The sequence below is a fragment of the Vipera berus genome, assembly GCF_964194415.1.
Source record: "Vipera berus genome assembly, chromosome: 1".
NCBI lineage: Eukaryota > Metazoa > Chordata > Lepidosauria > Squamata > Viperidae > Vipera > Vipera berus.
The window spans coordinates 318,910,007-318,930,305 of NC_138202.1; the positions used below are offsets into that span (position 1 = coordinate 318,910,007).

A 20,299-nucleotide genomic window follows, 5' to 3' on the forward strand; every position below is an offset into this window, starting at 1 on the left:
AAAAGAAATTTGGGGTTTGTTCTAGCTTAGCTTTTAGTTTTTAGAAAGTAGTCCCGAACATCCCATTTAATTCAACTATGGCTTTTGGCCTAGAAAAAGTTGTGTATCGCTGTCACCCAAAATGAAGATCTAAACAAATCACAGTAGAGATTTATCCATGTTTACCAAATTTTAATACCATAGCAGGCTGTAATAAATACAAAATAAAAGCAAATGTCTCTGATCTCCTTCTGAATTCATAATCTGGGGCATGTGTGATTAATGTTTAATGTGACATCCGAACACAAACAGTGTCAGATTCTGAAGCAGTTTATACCTCTTATATAAAAACTGGGTTTTCGTAACCCTGAAACTCAAAACTTCTACCTAGTGATTATCACACTACTCAAAAGTGCTTTTCTGATTTTATTACTTTGCTGTAAATATAGTGATCATCAGTAGCAATTTGAAGAAGGAACATCGCTGGAACATTTTGCCTCAGAACCCATCAAAAATTAAGATGTATGGTGTAACACTGACATTTGGATGATCACATATGAAAAAACCCATCCCACAACCCTGATTTTTTTCTTATTTAAAATAGTTCAAATCTTGCTATTTTTCACTACAGTACAAAGTTTCCAGTGATTGAAGACAGGATTAGAAATCAGGAAACTGTGAGCTCTAGTTTCACTTTTGACATACAAACCTGTTTGGGTGACACCCCCACATCTGCTCAGAAACAAGTTTCCAGTTTTGGCTTGTTCTACCTTTTCAGATTGCATGCTAAAGACAGAACATTTTAATGCTTCTCTATAGAAAACAAATAAACAAATAAATATCCTACGGAGACAACTTGAAGGTTTGGGGAAAGGAGGGGGGAATTTGTGTCTAGTGTTTTCTTTGTCATATCACTCTTTCTTGCAATGCTAGTGCATATTTACTTATTTTGAGACAGAGCAACTTTCAAAAGTGGAATTTAGTTTGATTAAATTCACCTTAAACTGACCTCATTATGATCAGGTCTCAATAACACATTTGTTTGCTTTTTTCACTTTTCACTTTTTCATTTTCCTTAATTCTCTAAAATGAGCTGAAAATGACACATAAATGCTCAGCTGTATATGTACACTTTACATATTTTATGATTTAATATGTATCCTGTGGCATCACGTTCATGAACTGTTTTCACTTGTTCATCTTTCAATATTTTGCAACCTTGAGCTGTTTATAAAAATAATAAAGATGGGATAAAACGTTTGTTTGATTTGTTAAGGCCACCAAAGTCTCTGGAATCTTTTTATATTTTGCCTATTCAACTTTATGCTACAATGGATTATCATGGATTTATAGCAGTAAAATAGAGAACTGGACTACCTACAATTGAATTACAATTTCAGTACACTATTAAGAGCTTGGCAATAATATATTAAAATAAACCAGGTTCCTACAATAAATAGTATTTCTATCAATATGTCATTTTGATCAATGGAGCCAAAGTCAAATTCAAACTGACTCTGGGCTAAGTACTCATTCATAGTGCAACCCATCTTATGGGGTGGTTATTGATGGGGATAAAATTAGGGGAGACTCCGGTATAAATTATCTTGAGTTCCTTAGGAAATGTCAGAGGTAAAAATCATGAATAATAATTATGTACCTCTATTATAGAGTCATCTATACTATCCTCATTTCACAACTTTGTGAATTGCTGCATCGTTTTGATCACATATAGCCAGGTTATCTGTTCTCTACTTCTTTGATTGCTCTCAACTTTGCTAAACATACTTATTTCTCTTTTCTAGACCATCAGTTCCTTGTCCCACATGTCTATATAGTTATCCTATTTGGGATAGAATTGATTAGTTGCTGCTATTTGCGATCCATGGTAATCTTACTACATGTCATTTGGTCCATAATTTGTCCTCTTTCTCATTATCTTGTCTAACATTGTGCTTCTTCCTTAGAATTAGTGCCTTCTTTAATTCACCAAAAGGGACACGGTGGCTCAGTGGGTTAGGACGCTGAGCTTGTCGATCAGAAGATCGGCAGTTTGGCAGGTGAAATCCCGAGTGCCGTGTAGCAGAGTGAGCGCCTGTTACTCATCCCAGCTTCTGCCAACCTAGCAGTTCGAAAGCACGTAAAAATACAAGTAGAAAAATAGGGACCACTACGGTGGGAAGGTAACAGCGTTCCGTGTGTCTTTGGTGTCGTCATGCCGGCCACATGACTACGGAGGCATCCTCGGACAAGCGCTGGCTCTTCAGCTTTGAAACGGAGATGAGCACCAGCCCCTAGAGTCGGAAACGACTAGCATGCATGTGCGGGGGAACCTTTACCTTTACCTTAATTCACCAGCAAACTGTCATCTTTATTCTTGAAGCTAGGAAAACAAAACTATCTGTCATTGACTTTTTTTTATTATCAACTCTAAGTTCACTAAGCAGATGAGTCATATCATTTTTGTCTTCATTATTAATATTTAATATTATCCCAGAACCACATATTTAAAAGCAAATCCACATTACCTTTCCCTACTAGAGGGTCTTATGTGGAACACTATAAATCCAGACTGATTCATAGTTCAAATTTCTAAAATTTAACTTTCTGATTTACCAGGTGGAATTATAAGAGACATACTTACTCTAGTAATGGTGCTCCATAAAGAACAATAATTCCATGGAAGAGGATACAAGATATGAAGAAATATACACAGCATCTTACAAATCTTGTCACCTTTTAAAGAGAATGAATACATATCTATATAATGCCATCAATATACATAATTTTTTTACCGAAGACAAGCACTTGTACATAAAGTATATGATTAGTTATTCTTAGATTAAATTAAAACCCTTGTAAACCTTTTCTAGATCATTAACACTGAACTAGTATTTGAATTCTTAGTCTCTCGATAGCAGAACCAAAACTGACAATGATTTACCATATCCTCTTCTCCCTTTCTGCTTGACCCCCAACCCCATCACCATCCTGCAGCCTCCTAGGCAGGAATATATCTCTCTTGCCAGAAGTCCTATCTGATTTCTAGTAAGACGTTTAAAACAAGGCTGAGTTGCATAGCGCAAGTGGTTGCTCATTGTTGAACTGTAAATTATTTAAAAACTGAGTTTTAATATTAAACTAAAGTGCTTGTTTAAACATGTTCAACTGAAACAAAATGCCCAGATTGAAACTCTTTTAAGTTTATATAAAGAGGTTTAATAATGTGTTTCTATCTCCTGTTGAAACTGGTAAAACTGAAATGCTATAATTTGAATTAGTTTTATACCATAGTGAATATTGTGATACTCTCAAAGTTAGGAAGATGCTCTGGTAGCAGCTATTGTATTGCACATTCACAGCTGATTCAATATGTCTGAATCAGATTTACAAGCTAAGGATAGCTTTGCAAGCAAATTTCACAAAATCAGTCACGTGTCCTAATCAATTTTATGACAGTTGTTAAACATAATTGTTAAAAAGTTCTTAAGTTTACTTTTGTTTTTTTTATAAGCTCCACAACAATATTCTGACTATTGAACTGTTGCAAGATAAATCTACACACAAGCTTACACACATGGGCTTGGAAAATTTCCTACAAGAGTGCACTATCATAACTCCTAAAATATTGTGGCCAGGCACAATGCCAGGAAAACCTGTTTATAAAGGACCACCACTTCTCTCTCCATTTGTTGCCATTCTTTGGGAAATATGATTGGAGTCCTTTTAACACTTAAAATGCAATTTCATTTGATATGCAGTTTCACTTGATATGATTGTTCCTTTTAAAACTTTAAATGAAATATAACACAGACTTTTATAAAGTAAAGTTTTATAAGATTATATCACTACAATTCAAATATTGTTCTATAGTCAAAATACTGAAAAATATATTTAAATAGCAGCAAGGTATGCCTCATTATTTAGAGGAAGAAAAATCAGCCTCCTTATAGCAGAAATATTAAGAGAGCAATTACTTATAGAATATTTTATCTTTTTAGTTAGAGAAATGGTATGGAATAATACTGAAGACATGGAGCTTTGAGTGTTATTCTGATTGCAACCACAATGTTCCTAAAGAGCTGAAAGCATACAATCATTCATTCAATTTTACTCTTTCATATGATCTTCCATGTAGCATTGGAACAAATACAAAATTACTGAGAATCAAAAAATGCCAAATAAAGTTATCCATGCCTCATACCAATAATTAAATTTTATCAAACATAACATACCTTGTGGGCAAGAGAATATCTTCTTGTAGATAAATATGGCTTTAAAATCATATGTAAGATTATATTTATACTACCAACGCTTGCTGAACAGATGCACAGCCATGTCAAGTGTGTGTCCAAGATTGAGAAATTCTTCAAGAACAAAGAAGGAACAATAGTAGTTACGATAACAGAAAATATACAGATGACATTGGCAGTCAGCAGTCTCTTTATTTCTGTATCTTTCATGTTGTCTTATTTTTATTTCCACCTGTTGAGAAGCAAATTAAGGTATTTATATTAATATTGGTAGTAAAGGCAATTCTCCTTTGTATAGAAGGGAATGCATACCTGCAGAAATTAAATGTGTTTATACAGTGCTTTTTTTGTAAAAGAAAAAGGTGCCGGAACTCACACATGTCATACAACCCGCCTTGCCTATCCTACAAGGTTCCATCCAAAAAAGGTGCCGGAACTCCGTTCTGAGCATTCTATGAGAAAAAAAGCCCTGTGTTTATAGCATATTCCTGCAATAACATTTAGGGAAATGAAAAAAACAAGTAAGCTCCAAAGTTAAAATTTGCTGTATGAAAGAAAAATATATATTTAAAATAGTTGATAAGAATGGATGCCACTCCACATTAATTACTCCAGGTCTTTCCAACTTCTCATATGCGCTGGATTGGTTTAGTTGCAAACATCTCAATTCTAAATGAAGAGAACTGGAAGTAGAAGTACATCCTCTTACCCTCAGAAAAAGGATGTATCTGTCTAAGTTACTGTTCAGATCTGATCTCCTTCCAAGCAACCAGCACCAGTGAAGAATGGAACAGATACACCCATCGATACAGGTAGTCCTCGACTTACAACAGTTTAATGATGACCATTCAAAGTTACAATGTCACTGGAAAAACCTGACATGACCATTTTTCACACTTATCACTGTTGCAGCATTCCAACTGCCACATGATTTACATTCGGATGCTTAACAACTGACTCACATTTATGATGGCTGCAGTGTCCTGTGGACATACGATTCGCCCCTTGCGACCTTCTGACAAGCAAAGTCAATGGGGAAAACCAGATTGACTCCACAACCAGGCGATGAATTTAACAACTGCAGCCCTTCACTTATTAACAAATGTGGCACGGGGAGTCATAAAATACGGTAAGTCATAAGCAGGCATATACATAGAATGAAGGCTACTGCTAAGCTTGTAAGCCGCCCTGAGTCTTCGGAGAAGGGTGGGATATAAAATGGAATTAAAAATAAAAATAAAATAAAACGGGGCAAAAACTCATTTAACACATTTCTCATTTAGCAACATAAATTTTGGGCTCAACTGTGCTGGTAAGTTGAGGAGTACTTGTACAGGTTTTTATTCCAAACGGAGCACCGAAAGGTACTTCAGGCCGCCTTTGTAAGGTTTGTTTAAATAAGTTGTTTTCCCTATCGCAGGGGTAGGCAACCTCGGCTCTTTTATGACTCATGGACTTCAACTCCCAGAATTCCTGAGCCAGCATAGCTGAGGTTGCCTACCCCTGCCCTATCGAGATGCGTTCGGATGGGTAGGGGTTGAAAATGTCGATTAGGGGACTTGTCATCGACAGAAGGCCACCATTGACAGAAGTCTCTCCCAGTTTCCCTTCCTTCACCTACCTGCCTGCTTTTAGGAGACCGCTCTCCGGCAAAACATCGGGGCCAGGTGGCGGCAGGGTCGCCCCTACGAGAGGCAGGGAACAAGGCTTCTGAGACAACGGCGCCGACCCAGCTTACCTGCCGTTTCCCCCGGATGCTAGCAGGGGAAGCTTCGCAAATACGTCATAGCCTCACCTCGAAACAACCTCCGCTCTCCTTGAGCCCGCAACTGGCCGCACTCAACCCCACCCCCCACCCCGCCCCACCCGCAGGCTCTGACGTCACGACTGCTTCCGTACCGCAATCCGCCGGTTCGTTAAGGCGCTCTCGTGCCCTGGAGATCACGAGGGAGCCGGAAGCGGAAGTGTGGAAGCTCAGAGGGGTTCGGCGCTGGAACGTTGTTGTGGTGGGGAGGTTGGAGCCTCTCTAGGCCGGCTGAGGCGGCGGGGGGGGGGTGTCTTTTCTTCCGGTTTCGGTTCGGTGTTTCAGGCCTTGGCCATGGTGTGCGAGAAATGTGAGTTGAAGGGGATATGGTGGGAGAGCGCGCGGTGTAAAGTGAGAAGGCTCGTTTGACAACTAAGGTGCAAGTTTGTGGGAGGGAGGGAGGGGGGGCTCGTCCTGAGAAAAGAGTAACATTCGGGTTGCCCGACGCTTCTAGTTTTGGGTCCCGGGATTGCCCTCCAAAGAACGGCTCCTTCCCCCAGGAAGGAAGTCCAGCTGTACGTCTGAAAGGAGTCGGGACCCGGTGTGTATCAGATCAGTTGTTGTTCAGTCGCGAAGTGGAAACCGACTCTTCCGCAATCCTATGGGCCGTAGCACGCACGCCTTCCCCCCCCATCCTCCACCGTCTCCCGGAGTTGGCCCAAATTCATGTTGATTGCGACGATGACACTATCAAACGCAGATACACAGATCAGTGCCACAAGCGAAAATGGAGGACTGCTTGCTGTAAAAAGAGTTGTTATTTCTTTGTGTAACGAGGACCCAGATTGTTGGGGGCAATAAGCTGACTTTGTAAAAATGCCGCTTGGGGGGGGGGGCGAAAGCCCTAATAAGCAGGCATATACATAGAATGAAGGCTATTCCTAAGCACATTTTTTTAAAAAAATTCCATTTATATCCTGCTCTTCTCTGAAGACTCAGGGCGGCTTACAAATTTAGCATTGTGCTTCTTAGATTGTAAGCCGCCCTGACAGAAATTTGTGTCTGCTGCTTTATATTGCTGTTCTGAGTGCACTTAATGGGATTTTGGTCTTTGAGTACATGTGCTTAAGATTATTCTGTTTGGAGATATGGAATCAGATGTATTGTGAATTTACTATGAAGGAGGGTTCAGAACACTTAAAGTGACTTAAAGGAGCAAGTATTTTGAGGTTGCTGCTTATTTGATGTTTTGATTCCCAAAATAGTGAATACTGTAAAGTTTTCAGTAAATCCTAGCAGTGATGGCTGTTTGCTGTTCTGGTAACAAAATGCCTAGAATGCATTGATCAGATAAAACAGTAGAAGTTTGTTACACTATAGGTTTTTTTGTCAGCTTTTGGGATTATTAGTTACAAATAATATACATGTCAACTCTACAACGAACCTGGCTGAAGCCATCTTGCTCGTTCTAGATTGCCACAAGAATGGGAGGGAGAAGTGGAGGTTTTCTGCTAGTCTAAACAATTCTCTGTCCCATGGGAACCAAGGTCATTTCTATAGATCGAATTGAGGGTGGGGGTAGAGCATTTTGTCAGAAAGCCTGCCAAACTATTCTATTGGGAAACGTTAATTGCATAGTAGGGGGAGTTTAACTTTGTAATATTACAACTCTTTGGAGGGAATTTCAGTCTTGGTTTCACTTTTGACTGTGCCTATACTATGGAGGTTGATTAGGCACCTGGTGCAGCCTGAGTCAATTAGAACATTTAAGTTCATTTGGGCACCTGACTTGGGTACTACGATCTTGACAGGGATAGCAAAAGATGGGTCGTCTTTGCCCTCCTCATCACTGTCATAAGGAGCTGGCATCGGCAGGCGCTCAGGTGGACTTTCTCCTTCTCCCTGGGAAGGAGAAGTGACTTGAATGGCTTGCTCTTGACGGACCCAATTTGATTTCTCCCGTCGAGGTCATGGGTTCCTCTTTGGCTTTGGGGTGGCAGCAGATGCACTCTTGGCCTGGGGCACAGGGACTGGACAATCCGCAGCACGATGACCTGATTGCCCAAACCTGAAACATTTGATCCGGCAGATGCTCGGCGAAAGCTATGTCATGGTTCCAATAGATGAGACCAAACAAATCAGAACTCCGAGGCTGGAAGTTTCTATTTTAGAAAGAGAGAACTGAACCTGAAAGATACCAGCTGAGCTCATTACAAAAATAAGATTCAATGTTATCATTACATCTTTTCTCAGCCCCAAGGACTTTGTAATGGTGCATAGGGATTAAAAGTTTTACAATTCTTACTGTCTCTTAGTCACTTGACTACATAAAGGTTATGGCATCTAAATAATTATTTTAGTGAGTATAAGAATTTTCTCTTTTTCCTCAAAAATTGTAATATACTGCTCAAAAAAAAAGAAAACACTTAAACAACACAATGTACTGTATTTAATAGTAGGATGTCTTATCTTGTGTTCACTTTATTTTTTGAGCAGTATATTAATGTTAATATATATAATATGATAAGGGACGCGGTGCCTCAATGGGTTAGGACGCTGAGCTTGTCGATTAGAAGATCGGCAGTTTGGCGGGTCGAATCCCAAGTGCCGCGTAACAGAGTGAGAACCTGTTACTCATCCCAGCTTCTGCCAACCTAGCAGTTCGAAAGCACATAAAAATGCAAGTAGAAAAATAGGGACCACTACAGTGGGAAGGTAACAGCGTTCTGTACGCCTTTGGCGTCTAGTCATGCCGGCCACATGACCACGGAGACGTCCTTGGACAAGCGCTGGCTCTTCGGCTTTGAAACGGAGATGAGCACCGGTCCCTAGAGTTGGAAACGACTAGCACGCATGTGCGGGGGAAACTTTACCTTTTTATATATAATATGATCTGCATAAAAATATATCCCAAGCTATCTTTGTTTACATATACAGTAGATAAGCTGTGTCTCATCAGGTCTTTTCATAAATATTTTCTTGCCTTACAAAAATGGCAGAGCTTTTAATATAGGAAGATATTCAGAGATGTATATCTGCCTTGAAAATAGTCCATGTCGAATTATATAACATAATCAAACATCAGAAGTTGATCACAGGAAATAATGTATGTCATTTATAAAAATGTTTTATAAAATTTGCCAAATTTCAATTCCACAAAAGTCATGGGGTCTAGATTTTGGATCCATTCTATAAGTTATCTGATTTGTGGTACATTGTTTCAAAAATTTATATCCTACGATGCATCATTTCAGCCAGTTAAAGATGACATACAAACATGAGAGTTTTAGTAGTATATACATAGATATCAACTGCAAATATTAGTTGATTTAAATAGGCGTCGTTGGTTTTTATACCATCTTTTGCCCAGTCTAGTTTGTGAAATACTTCTTCAAGTCACGTTGAGAAAAGGATAGGTGATATTGTATTGCCTTGTACACCTCGTTCTACGTTGATTTCCACTTTAAATTGTTGCTATTGTTTTTCATATATTGATTGTAGTAAGTTTATGTAAGCAGCATCTATGCCTTGTTTGAGCAATTCCTTAATTATTGCTTGGTAGAATACTGAGACAAACACCCTTTCATAATTAATGAAACTCACAAGACCAGAAAAGCTATGAAGACAAATACAAGAGCTGCACAAAGCAGGAGATCCATTTGGCTTGAAAAATCTGAAAAAGAGCCAAGTTGTGTTTAATAAATTTACCAAAGACAGAAAAAAAATAACTGGAGAAGAACTACACGTAGTAGATCACTACATATACCACATGGACCTTGGCCAATGGATCTCAAAGGAAGGTGATACAATAAAGGAAATTGAGCAGTATGTTAAATGTGATTGACAGGCATTTGGCAAGCTAAGCATAATTTTCAAGAACAACATCCCCCTATGCCTGAAAAGTTTTTGTTCAGTGTGTGTTACCTGCTCTAACATGCCAGCGAAATATGGACACTAACCTCAGAATCGATACAAAAGCTAAAAGTGCTGGAAAGAGTCATGGAAAGATACATACTCGGCATTACAAGAAAAGATAGAAAGACCTGCACATGGATTAGAGAACAAACAAAAGTATACGATATCAAGAGAGTAAAAGAATGGAAATGGAAATGGGCTGGTCACATAGCAAGAAGAACTGAAGAACTGGCAGGTAGGATTCCACTTGATAAAAAGCATCACAAGAGAGACCTAAAACAAGATGGATTGATATCAGCAAGTATTGTAGGCCCAATTGGCAAAAGAAAGCTCAGACCGTATTGGAAACATGCGGAAAAGGCCTTCATCCTGCAGTGGATAGACAAAGGCAAAAAATGATGAATGAATGATGATAGATAATTCCTGTAAACGATATAATTCAGTGATATACATATCACTTGCAGATTTTCTATAAACCGAGTACTGGAAATAAAATTAGCACAATCCCATGAATGTCAGTTTAGAAAGCAGTAAAGATTTCAGTGACTATAAGGTTGCAGCTTTACATGGATTTCTCTGTAAAAAGTGCTATACTGACAACATAGCTATACATTCTTATTCCTAGGACATATGAAACCAGAAACCAGCTTATTTTCTTTTATAAAAATATACACTTTTCAAAATATCAATTGGTAAATTGGCAAAATTACATATCCAGCACTGGACTACTATATTATGATAGAACAGTGGTGGCAAACCTATGGCACGTCTGCCAGAGGGGGCATTCAGAGCCCTCTCTGTGGGCACATGTGCCTTGCTCTTTGGCTAAGTTTTTGCAGGAAAAAGCCATTTCTCAAGCCCCTTCCTGGTGAAAATGGAGCCAAAGTGCACCTCACTCTTATTGAGAGTGAAGCTGCGAAAACAAAGATGACAAAGGACAGCACAGTTAGTTCTGAAAATGAAATCCTTAAAATGTGGAATTCTCTGCCAAATAATTTTAAGTCAATGAAAGCACCTGGGATTGCTTTCCTTACTTTGTTTGGATCATCTTATGCTTGTGAGCAGCTGTTTTCAGCTTTGAATTTTATCAAACCTGACACCAGAAACAGACTGACAGATGACTTGAGTGCTTCATGTGTTGCTCTCAAACTTACAAAGTATGAACCAAGGTTAGACAAATTATCTGCATGCATACAACAGCAAAATAACATTAATTATTCAAAAGCATGCCAATGCAAACTTTTACCTTTCAATAAAAAGTTGTTTGTATCATTGAAAGCTTTGTTATTGTGTTTTTCTTTTAAGACAAAAGATGTTAATGTGTGAGTTGTTTTTTCTAAACTAAAACCTCAGTATTTAGGTTAAATTGCCATGTTGCCACTGCAATAAATAGGTTTTGGGTTGCAATTTGGGCACTCAGTCTCTACAAGGTTTGCCATCACTGTGATAGAAGTTTCATTCATTAGAGCAATCCTTATCTTTTCTAGACTCAAGGAGTTTATGTGGTGATTACACAGCAAGAAGCAACGTATGTGATTATGGGAATTTCTGCTACTTCAATCAATTGACCCAGATTGTTGGGGGCAATTAAGCTGACTTTGTAATAATGCCGCTTGGGGTTTGTGTGAAAGCCCTAATAAGCAGGCATATACATAGAATGAAGGCTACTGCTAAGCTTGTAAGCCGCCCTGAGTCTTCGGAGAAGGGCAGGATATAAATGGAATTAAAATTAAATTAAAATTAAAATTAAATTAAATTTGCTATATATGTCTTAAAATCTGCAAACTACTATTTGTTTGCATTCACATTTGTTATTTTTACATTTATGTCCTGTTTTAATCATAATTTCTTGTAATTATTAACACATGTCAGAGATCTGTCATAGTTATTGATAAGTAATCCCTACTGGATTTAGAAGGACTGATACCTCACAGCTTTAAAAATATGTGTTGGCATCAAAAGTCACTGAATCCCAAAGGACAATTTGTTGAGTCACATGACAGATTCCATACATTTCATGCATCAACAATGGCTTCCAATTTTCCTAGAATCATAGTTATAGAAAAAATAAGCTATATGGACCGCGGTACTTCATATTACTAATATTTTTATTATCAGTTCTGTGAAATGATATGGCCTGAACATATACTGTGCTGTTGTAATCTATTATCATAATTTTTATTCTGTTGTTTCTATGCTGCTTCGTAGGTGAAAGAAAACTTGGTACAGTAATTACACCTGATACCTGGAAAGATGGTGCAAGAAACACAACAGGTATTCTCACAAGAACTGCTATTTTTGATCATTTCTCATTTCTTGATCAGGAAAGCATAAAGAAAATGTCAGTGGAAAAACTGCAGATCTTCATGTCAAGCTATATGTTCTTTATTGTCTCTATAATTATTGCTTCAATAATCCCATTTCTTTTACCTTTGTTCAGAAAAGCAGTGTTGCTCATAAATGTAGAATTCTGAAAGAACTTCATAATCCACTTATTATTAAGCAATAGGCAATCTAAATCTGGCACTGCCATGTATAATATTTAAGCAGGTTTTCTTTCTAGCATGTGAACATTACAGAGACATTTGTAAATTAATCTTCCTTTAAGTACTAATGCTAAAAACCTTTACAACTTGAAAATTGCAACATGCCTGACGTTTTTATGGTTGAACCTAGTTTAAAAGACTCAGCATTTCTAGTTGAATCATTGTCGCATATTTAGTATTCCAGTTGTAGTCAAAATGTGGCTCATTTAAATCAATGAAATCAATTTAAAGATGCAACATAGCAATAGCACTTAGACTTATATAATGCTGCACAGTGCTTTATAGACCTCTCTAAGCAGCTTAGAGAGCCAGAATATTGCCCATAATAACCTGGGTCCTCATGTTACCGACCTCAGAAGGATGGAAGGCTGAGTCAACCTTGAGTCAGAGAGAATCGAACTGCTGACTGTTGGCAGAATTAGCCTCCAATGTTGCATTTTAACCACTGCGCCACCCTGGCTCATAATTATATTTGCATGCATACAGCCAATAATACAGTGTATCTTGGACCCCCAACAATGCTTTGATACTTAATTGAGCTACCCTGAGCAAAAGCAGAAACAGGATTTATATATCTTTGGCCCAGTACATTGCAAATCCAAGGGAAAAAAGGCAGACACAGTGGAAATTACGGCATGATGTTGAAATATTTCAAATAAACCCAGACGTTTGACATTATTATCCCTGCCTACTAGGTGAATAGAAACAATTTGATTAGGTCACATGTTCCTGTCTGATTATTCCACCTGTCACAGCTACGCATATTAAGAAAGCTTTGAAGGGCACTTTAAGCAGTTCATACGTATTGGGGATTCTCAGATGATTGGCAATGCAGCTTATATGTGTAAGGGGGAGGGCATCTTTAACCACTACAGTATATTCATATATAATTTAGGTCTGCATTAGTCTTCTATTGACTTAAGTGCTTGTACAAACACTTAAGAAGTATTGATAGCAATATTACATGTCCTATGATGCAGACATTCTTAATCAGATTAGAGAAACCTGTTGAATATCTTTCCCATAGATACACACAGTCCTGGTTTTAGACAAGTATTTTCCTGTTTTGAAGTAGTTTTTAAAGGAAGACAACTCACCATGCTGTTCTGTTTTGATCTTTAGCAATATACACTTTCTGTTTTGGCTGTTCAAATTGCTAGAGAGAACAGGAGCTACTACTGAGATTTGCAGGAAAAAAATCAATCACAGGAATAAAATATAATAACAACAACAAAAGTTGGAAGGGACCTTGGAGGTCCTCTAGTCCAACCCCCTGCTCAGGCAGGAAACCCTATACCATTTCAGACAAATGGCTGTCCAGTCTCTTCTTAAAAACTTCCAGTGTTGGAGCATTCACAGCTTCTGGAGGCAGATTGGTCCACTGATTAATTGTTCTAACTGTCAGAAAATTTCTCCTTAGTTCTAGGTTGCTTCTTTCTTTGGTTAGTTTCCATCCGCTGCTTCTTGTCTTGCCTTCAGGTGCTTTAGATAATAGCTTGACTCCCTCTTCTTTATGGCAGCCCCTGAGATATTGGAACACTGCTATCATGTCACCCCTTGTCCTTCTCTTCATTAAACTAGACATACCCAATTCCAGCAACTGCTCCTTATATGTTTTAGCCTCCAGTCCCCTGATCATCTTTGTTGCTCTTCTCTGCACTCTTTCTAGAGTCTCAACATCTTTTTTACATCGTGGTGACCAAAACTGGAAGCAGTATTCCAAGTGTGGCCTTACCCAGGCATTGTAAAGTGATATTAACACTTCTTGATTCTATCCCTCTGTTAATGCAGCCTAGCACTGTGTTGGCTTTTTTGGCAGATGCAGCACACTGCTGGCTCATATTTAAGTGTTTGTCAACTAGGACTCCGAGATCCCTCTCACAGTTACTACTTATTGAGCAAGGTACCATCTATACTATACCTGTGCATTTGATTTTTCTTGCCTAAGTGTAGAACCTTACTTTTTTCACCATTGAATATCATTTTGTTAAATAGTGCCCAATGTTTGAGTCTGTCAATATCCTCCTGTATCTTAAGCCTATCTTCTGGAGTGTTGGTTATTCCTGCCAACTTAGTGTTGTCTGCAAATTTGATGAGTTCCCCATCTATCCCCTCGTCCAAATCGTTGATGAAGATGTTGAAGAGCACTGGGCCCAGAACAGAGCCCTGGGGCACCCCACTACACACTTCCCTCCATGTAGATACGGTTCCATTGAGGACCACACGCTGAGTACAGCTGGTCAGCCAGCTACGAATCCATCTGGTGGTGATGCTGTCTAACCCATATTTTTCTGTCTTATCAAGTAGTAGGTTGTGGTCTACTTTATCACATGCCTTACTGAAGTCCAAGTAAATTATATCCACAGCATTCCTCTGGTCCACTAATTTTGTCACCTGGTCAAAGAATGCAATAAGATTTGTTTGGTGTGGTCTGTTTTTGACAAACCCATGTTGGCTTTTGGTAATGACTTTGTTTGCCTCTTTTGGCTTTTGGTAATGATTTTGTTTGCCTCTAGGGGTTCGCTGATTTGTTGTTCATTATCTTTTTCAGAATCTTCCCAGGTATTGAGATCAGGCTGTTAGGTCTGCAGTTTTCTGGATCCATTTTTTTCCTTTATTGAAGATGGGAACTACATCAGCTCTTTTCCAGTCCTCTGGTAGTTCCCCAGTGCTCCAGGATCTTTGAAAGTTGAGGAAGGAAGATGAATACAAAATATGTTGCATCCAATGATGTGTCACACAGCAGAATCAAAACCAAATTCCCTCAGTTCATATATATCCTTGAAACTTAGGAGAGAAGATTTGTGGTCTTATATGGATACAGAAGGAAGACAAATCCCATTGTATGTGTAGAAGTCTACCTATATAGTGTTAGATAGGTCTCACAAGTAGTTAGGTGGTAATAAAAAATAAAAGGGATATAACTAAGATGTAGTTGGCAAAAGTGGCACAATTTTAGCATTCTCAGAAGGCCTTGTTAAACTGCTCATTTTCATGTTTATTGTTAGGTACTCTGGACATTCATTTTTTTTCTTTTTAATGGCTTCAACTTTAATTTGAAATGGTTTCAAAATTATATCTTTTCATTTATAGAAAGTGGTGGGAGAAAACTAAATGAAAACAAGGCATTGACATCAAAAAAGGCAAGGTAATTAAAAACTTAATTCAGTTATCAAATGTTAGAAAAATTGTTAACTTGTCTATTCTACATTCTTCTGAATTTTACTCTTCCATATTTCCACATATAGTCATTCCTACTTCCTCCAGCCAAGAGTTGGCATAGAAACCTTCTCCCACCCCCATTACATTGTACTTTTGGCACCTATAACTCTTTACCAACATCACTATATCCTGAGAAACATTGGCTAAATTAGTGTTTTTCGAACTTGTCAGTTTTAAGAAATGTGGACTTCAACTCTCAGAATTCCCTAAAGTCCATCTTGTAGTTGCCAAGTTTGAAAAACATTGGCGTAGATCATGGTAATTCTGTAAGACACTTAACAAATAAATGAAGGACTGGGAAATTTATCATCCATATGTTGTCTGGTCTGATTTACTCTAAGTAGAAGAGAAGAGGTGTAAGACAAAACATGGACACATGGATCATTTATATACATTATGTTGTGCAAATATATAGTGGTAGTTCAAAATGTCAAATTGCATTTTGATAATTTTATGCAAATGCAACAAATAAAGTCTCTTCAGTCATTTGTTAGCTTTCTTGGGGAATTTGTGTCCAACTCTGCCCCGCTTACTGCAAATATATAAAAGTAAACAAATTATTTTTATAAACATCTAATTCACTTGTTTTATCTTCTTAGATTTGATCCTTATGGCAAAAACAAATTTGCAATATGCCGAATTTGTAAAAGTTCAGTTCATCAGCCAGGCTCTCATTACTGCCAGGGATGTGCATACAAAAAAGGTGAGATATTTACCTTAAATCCAGTTTCTTCCCTTTAAAGTATATTTGGTTACTGAGAAATAAGTTATACTGGATGATCAAAAGTAATTTCAGTATTCCTGTGCTTTTTATTAACAGGTATCTGTGCAATGTGTGGAAAGAAAGTCTTGGATACCAAAAACTACAAGCAAACATCAGTTTAATTATTGTGGATTTTTTTTTATAATTGACCACTTTGAACTTTGAAGCAATTGCTGAACATCATCATTACTGATAATGCGATGAGAAACCTCTAAAGAACTTGCATAGGATAATTGTGCTATTTTATATCTAAGTTTAAATCTGCATTAATGGCTATATTAATTTAGAATAAGACATATTTGTTCACCATAATTTGATTAGTCAGAATTTTCGTTTGGAATTTGATAGATATGGTTAGTGCCAACTGGGGAAAAAATAAAGTAAAATGAATACATAAGTGCTTAGAGGACATTCAAAATTTCTTTTAGAGAAACTTGAGGGTTAGCAAATAGTTTAACTTTCTCAATGACTAAGCTACTCTTACATTAAGAATAAGGATTGCTGAATGCACCAGCAAAACTTTAATAAAATTGGCATATGATTTATAGGGTAAATGAATATTTAAATGTAATACTATGTAATTTTAGCAATTCATCTACACCAATAGGCAATTCTTCAGTTTATTTGTGTTACATGCTTAGAATTGCTTGCAACAAGAGCTTTCAAAGCATCTGACAAATAACAATATATGAATATTGAATTTCATTCTGCTGGATTGGTTGCACATTCTAAATAGTGTACCTCGGTTGATAACTGAACTTTTACTTAAAATTGGCATTATTTTAAATGTTAAACTTGTAGTGGCTTAAATTTAAGATAGCATTAATATTTCTAAAATATATCTCTAGCTTGATGTTGTACAATTAGTGTTCAAGAAATAGAATGCAGAGTTCCTAATTTGTTGCGCTCATATTTTGGATTTTATGAGTCTCTTATATGCGGTACTACAATATTCAATAATAATATGTTTGTACATTTTTATCAGAGTTGCAGAAAAGTAGCAAGTATTTCATTAGAGAAGGAATTACATTGGCCTGTGTTACTATGGACTACCTGACTGGATAGTTATATTGGTTTGATGCTTTTCTAGCAATTTGTAGGTGCAATGTCAGAATTTTTTAAAAAATGGTTCGAAAGGGGCAATCAACATAATTCCAGTCACGTTTGTTTAATAGTTTTTATGAACTTTAAAATTTTATTGTGATAGTATTCAGTTTGTTTGTTTTGAGGCTCTATCCTAGTGCCGATGTGATTTTTTAAAAAAAATTCACAAATGCCAATGGCTTTGGGGTTTAATAGAAATGTTACCTTGAGTTGAGTATCTGAAAAATGGACAGCTATATGAATGTGCTACTTAACTTTGATCCTTATAACTGAACCATGGAATATAATTGTGGCCTAATCACAATGTGATAAGATATACCTACACACACACACACACTCATACACACATGAATTGCATTCAGTACCAAACCTATGAGATTCCCCCATCCCCAACCCAATACCTTGCAAGAAAACATTTACAGCAAGCGGAATTGACTCTGAAAGCAATAGGGAGAAAAATCAGACAGGCGTCTATAGCCCAGTAAACCAAATTTTTATTAACCATATATCAGATAGTATAGCCAACATGCAAACCTAGTAGGAAATGATAAACTGCAAAGTTTAGCTCATCAAAAACATTCCAATGTCATTTTATTATTTATTTATTTGTATCCCATCTTTATTATTAATTTAAGAAATAACTCAAGCTGGAGAGCATATCCAACACACTTCGCTTCTCCTATTTACCTGACAGCAGCCACTCTGTAAGGTGGGTTGAGCTGAGAGAGAATGCCTGGTCCAAAATCATCCAGCTTTAATTTATCCTATGTCTTTTTCCTTTTCCTTGTCTTTGAAATGTAAAAAGCCAAAAGCATGTAAGTTATGGTTCTGCTTTTGGTCAAGGCTGCCCAACTGGGCAATGAGCCCAGTGTACATTGGGTGATTGTTTTTATGCTAATAAATTTATGTCATACCTTCAGTGTGATTTGGTTACTTTAAGGGAGCCTGGTTTTGGCCACAACACCTATACAAATTATTTATTAGGGTTAACATGGACTTACCAAAGGTATATTTAAGACATAGTTTGCTCAGCTCAGCTAATTCAGCTAAAATGGCTATCTCAGATCTATATTATTGGTAGCCATCCTTTCCCAAAGATGCTTTTTCACGAGGCCACTGGACTTTCTTGTCTTTCTTTGAAGACATTTCGCTTTGCATCCAAGAAGCTTTTTCAGCTCTGACTAGGTGGTGGGGAATGGAAAGTTTATACTCCTGGAGACAGATTCGCATTCTTTTACCGAGTCGTTAAAGCTACCTGGAGTTTTATGTGTCTTCAGGGTCACTTGGTGGAGCAGTGGGCTAATGCCTCCTTAAGTAACACCAGCTGCCTGCAATTAGTGCAGGTTCGCATCCCACCAGGCTCAAGGTTGACTCAGCCTTCCATCCTTCCGAGGTAGGTAAAATGAGGACCCAGATTGTTGGGGGCAATAAGCTGACTTTGTAAAAATGCCGCTTGGGCCCCCCCGAAAGCCCTAATAAGCAGGCATATGCGTAGAATGAAGGCTATTGCTAAGCACATTGATTTGTGCTTCTTAGATTGTAAGCCGCCCTGAGTCTAGCTTGATGGTGAGAAGGGCGGGATATAAATAGGAATAAAAAATAAATTAAAAAAACTTGAATAGTGCAAATGGGTGTGGAGCCTTCTTGGAACTGTTGAAAGGACTGGACATAGATGATATTGGTTTCCTCCCCCTCTGTTGAGAGAAGGCTGTTCAATTCTGACATAGATGGTCTCTTTGACCCCTCTTTCAAAGGGCATCTATGGGCATCTGTGTCAAAATTGAACAGCCGTCTCTCAACAGAGGGGAAAGAGATCTAACATCTCAGGTCCCAGGGTTTTGTGTTTTTTTTTGAAAATGCGTTCTGCAGAATTCTGGGATTCTGCAAGATCTTGATGGGGTTCTATGAGATTAAGAGCCAAATAAATTTCAATTGAATATAGCCAAGTTTCTATCACAAAAGTGTTGCTCCTTGATCAGGGATGTTGAGATTTTTAAAATTAAATTACAGGCCCTATGGCCTGAAAAAGTTTGAAGACCTGTATTATGCCACTCCAGGCTCTTCTGTTCTTTGAAACCATTTTTATTTCTACAATATTATTTTTTCAATTTCATATCACATTGCCTTGAAATTTCTCACTTGCTTTACAGGATCTCCATCCAACCACATTTTTCTTATTTTCCCTTTTCTCTTGTCTTATTTAGTTTTATTTTCATTTTGTAATTTAATCCTTATACAATTTCCTTATGAAGCATTTCAACATACCAATATCTTTGTATTCAGTCCATATTGTATTCAGTCACAAAGGTGAATGTCCACCATTCTCATTCTATTTAACTTATTTAATGTTGATATGATATATCCAAGTTTTGCTTCCATATAAAAAAAGATGAAAGCATGTCCTGGTGCTACTATGTTTATTTCTTTAGACAAAATTTATTTCTTATAACAGATCACATACTTCTCACTATTTTTCTCCCAGCGTTTACATTTTTAAAATAGCTCCATCCATATCATCATTGTTAGTAAACTCTGTATTGAGAAACAAATTCCTATACTTTATGCATAATTTGCAATAGTTCATTCCATTTTCCTGGTCAAAATAACCTTAGTCCAGGATACATTAAATTTCAAAACTTTATTCCCATTTGTGTAATATAATTTTAGATTCACTGCAAATAACATTTACTGTAATAGCAAGACATGCTTTTACTATAGCATTGCTGGCTTGGGAAAGCAATTTTAATATAAATTGGGAAGAGGAGGAATAACA

The 20,299-nt window shown here is 37.4% G+C and overlaps 2 protein-coding genes across 6 annotated transcripts in view; one reads left to right on the forward strand and one right to left on the reverse strand.

The window, feature by feature from the left end:
* The window catches only part of PIGF (phosphatidylinositol glycan anchor biosynthesis class F), a 55,652-nt gene extending 49,576 nt beyond the window's left edge, over positions 1–6,076 (reverse strand). For all 5 annotated transcript variants that reach the window (XR_014024516.1, XR_014024517.1, XR_014024518.1 and 2 more), the window contains exons 1-3: positions 5,971–6,076; positions 4,215–4,464; positions 2,624–2,715 (exon numbers count right to left, since the gene is read on the reverse strand). Coding sequence is in view for 2 of the 5 variants with exons in the window: in XM_081312952.1 (XP_081169078.1) it covers positions 2,624–2,715; positions 4,215–4,442 (320 nt within the window). In the remaining 3 variants the exon portion in view is untranslated. The remainder of the gene's footprint in view (positions 1–2,623; positions 2,716–4,214; positions 4,465–5,970) is intronic.
* A 94-nt stretch (positions 6,077–6,170) lies between these two features.
* Positions 6,171–18,445, forward strand: CRIPT (CXXC repeat containing interactor of PDZ3 domain). Its single transcript, XM_081312955.1, has 5 exons — positions 6,171–6,346; positions 12,100–12,165; positions 15,531–15,585; positions 16,259–16,362; positions 16,480–18,445. The coding sequence occupies exons 1-5, from the start codon at positions 6,331–6,333 to the stop codon at positions 16,542–16,544; spliced, it is 306 nt and encodes a 101-aa protein (XP_081169081.1). The 5' UTR covers positions 6,171–6,330; the 3' UTR covers positions 16,545–18,445.
* Positions 18,446–20,299: the final 1,854 nt, after the last annotated feature.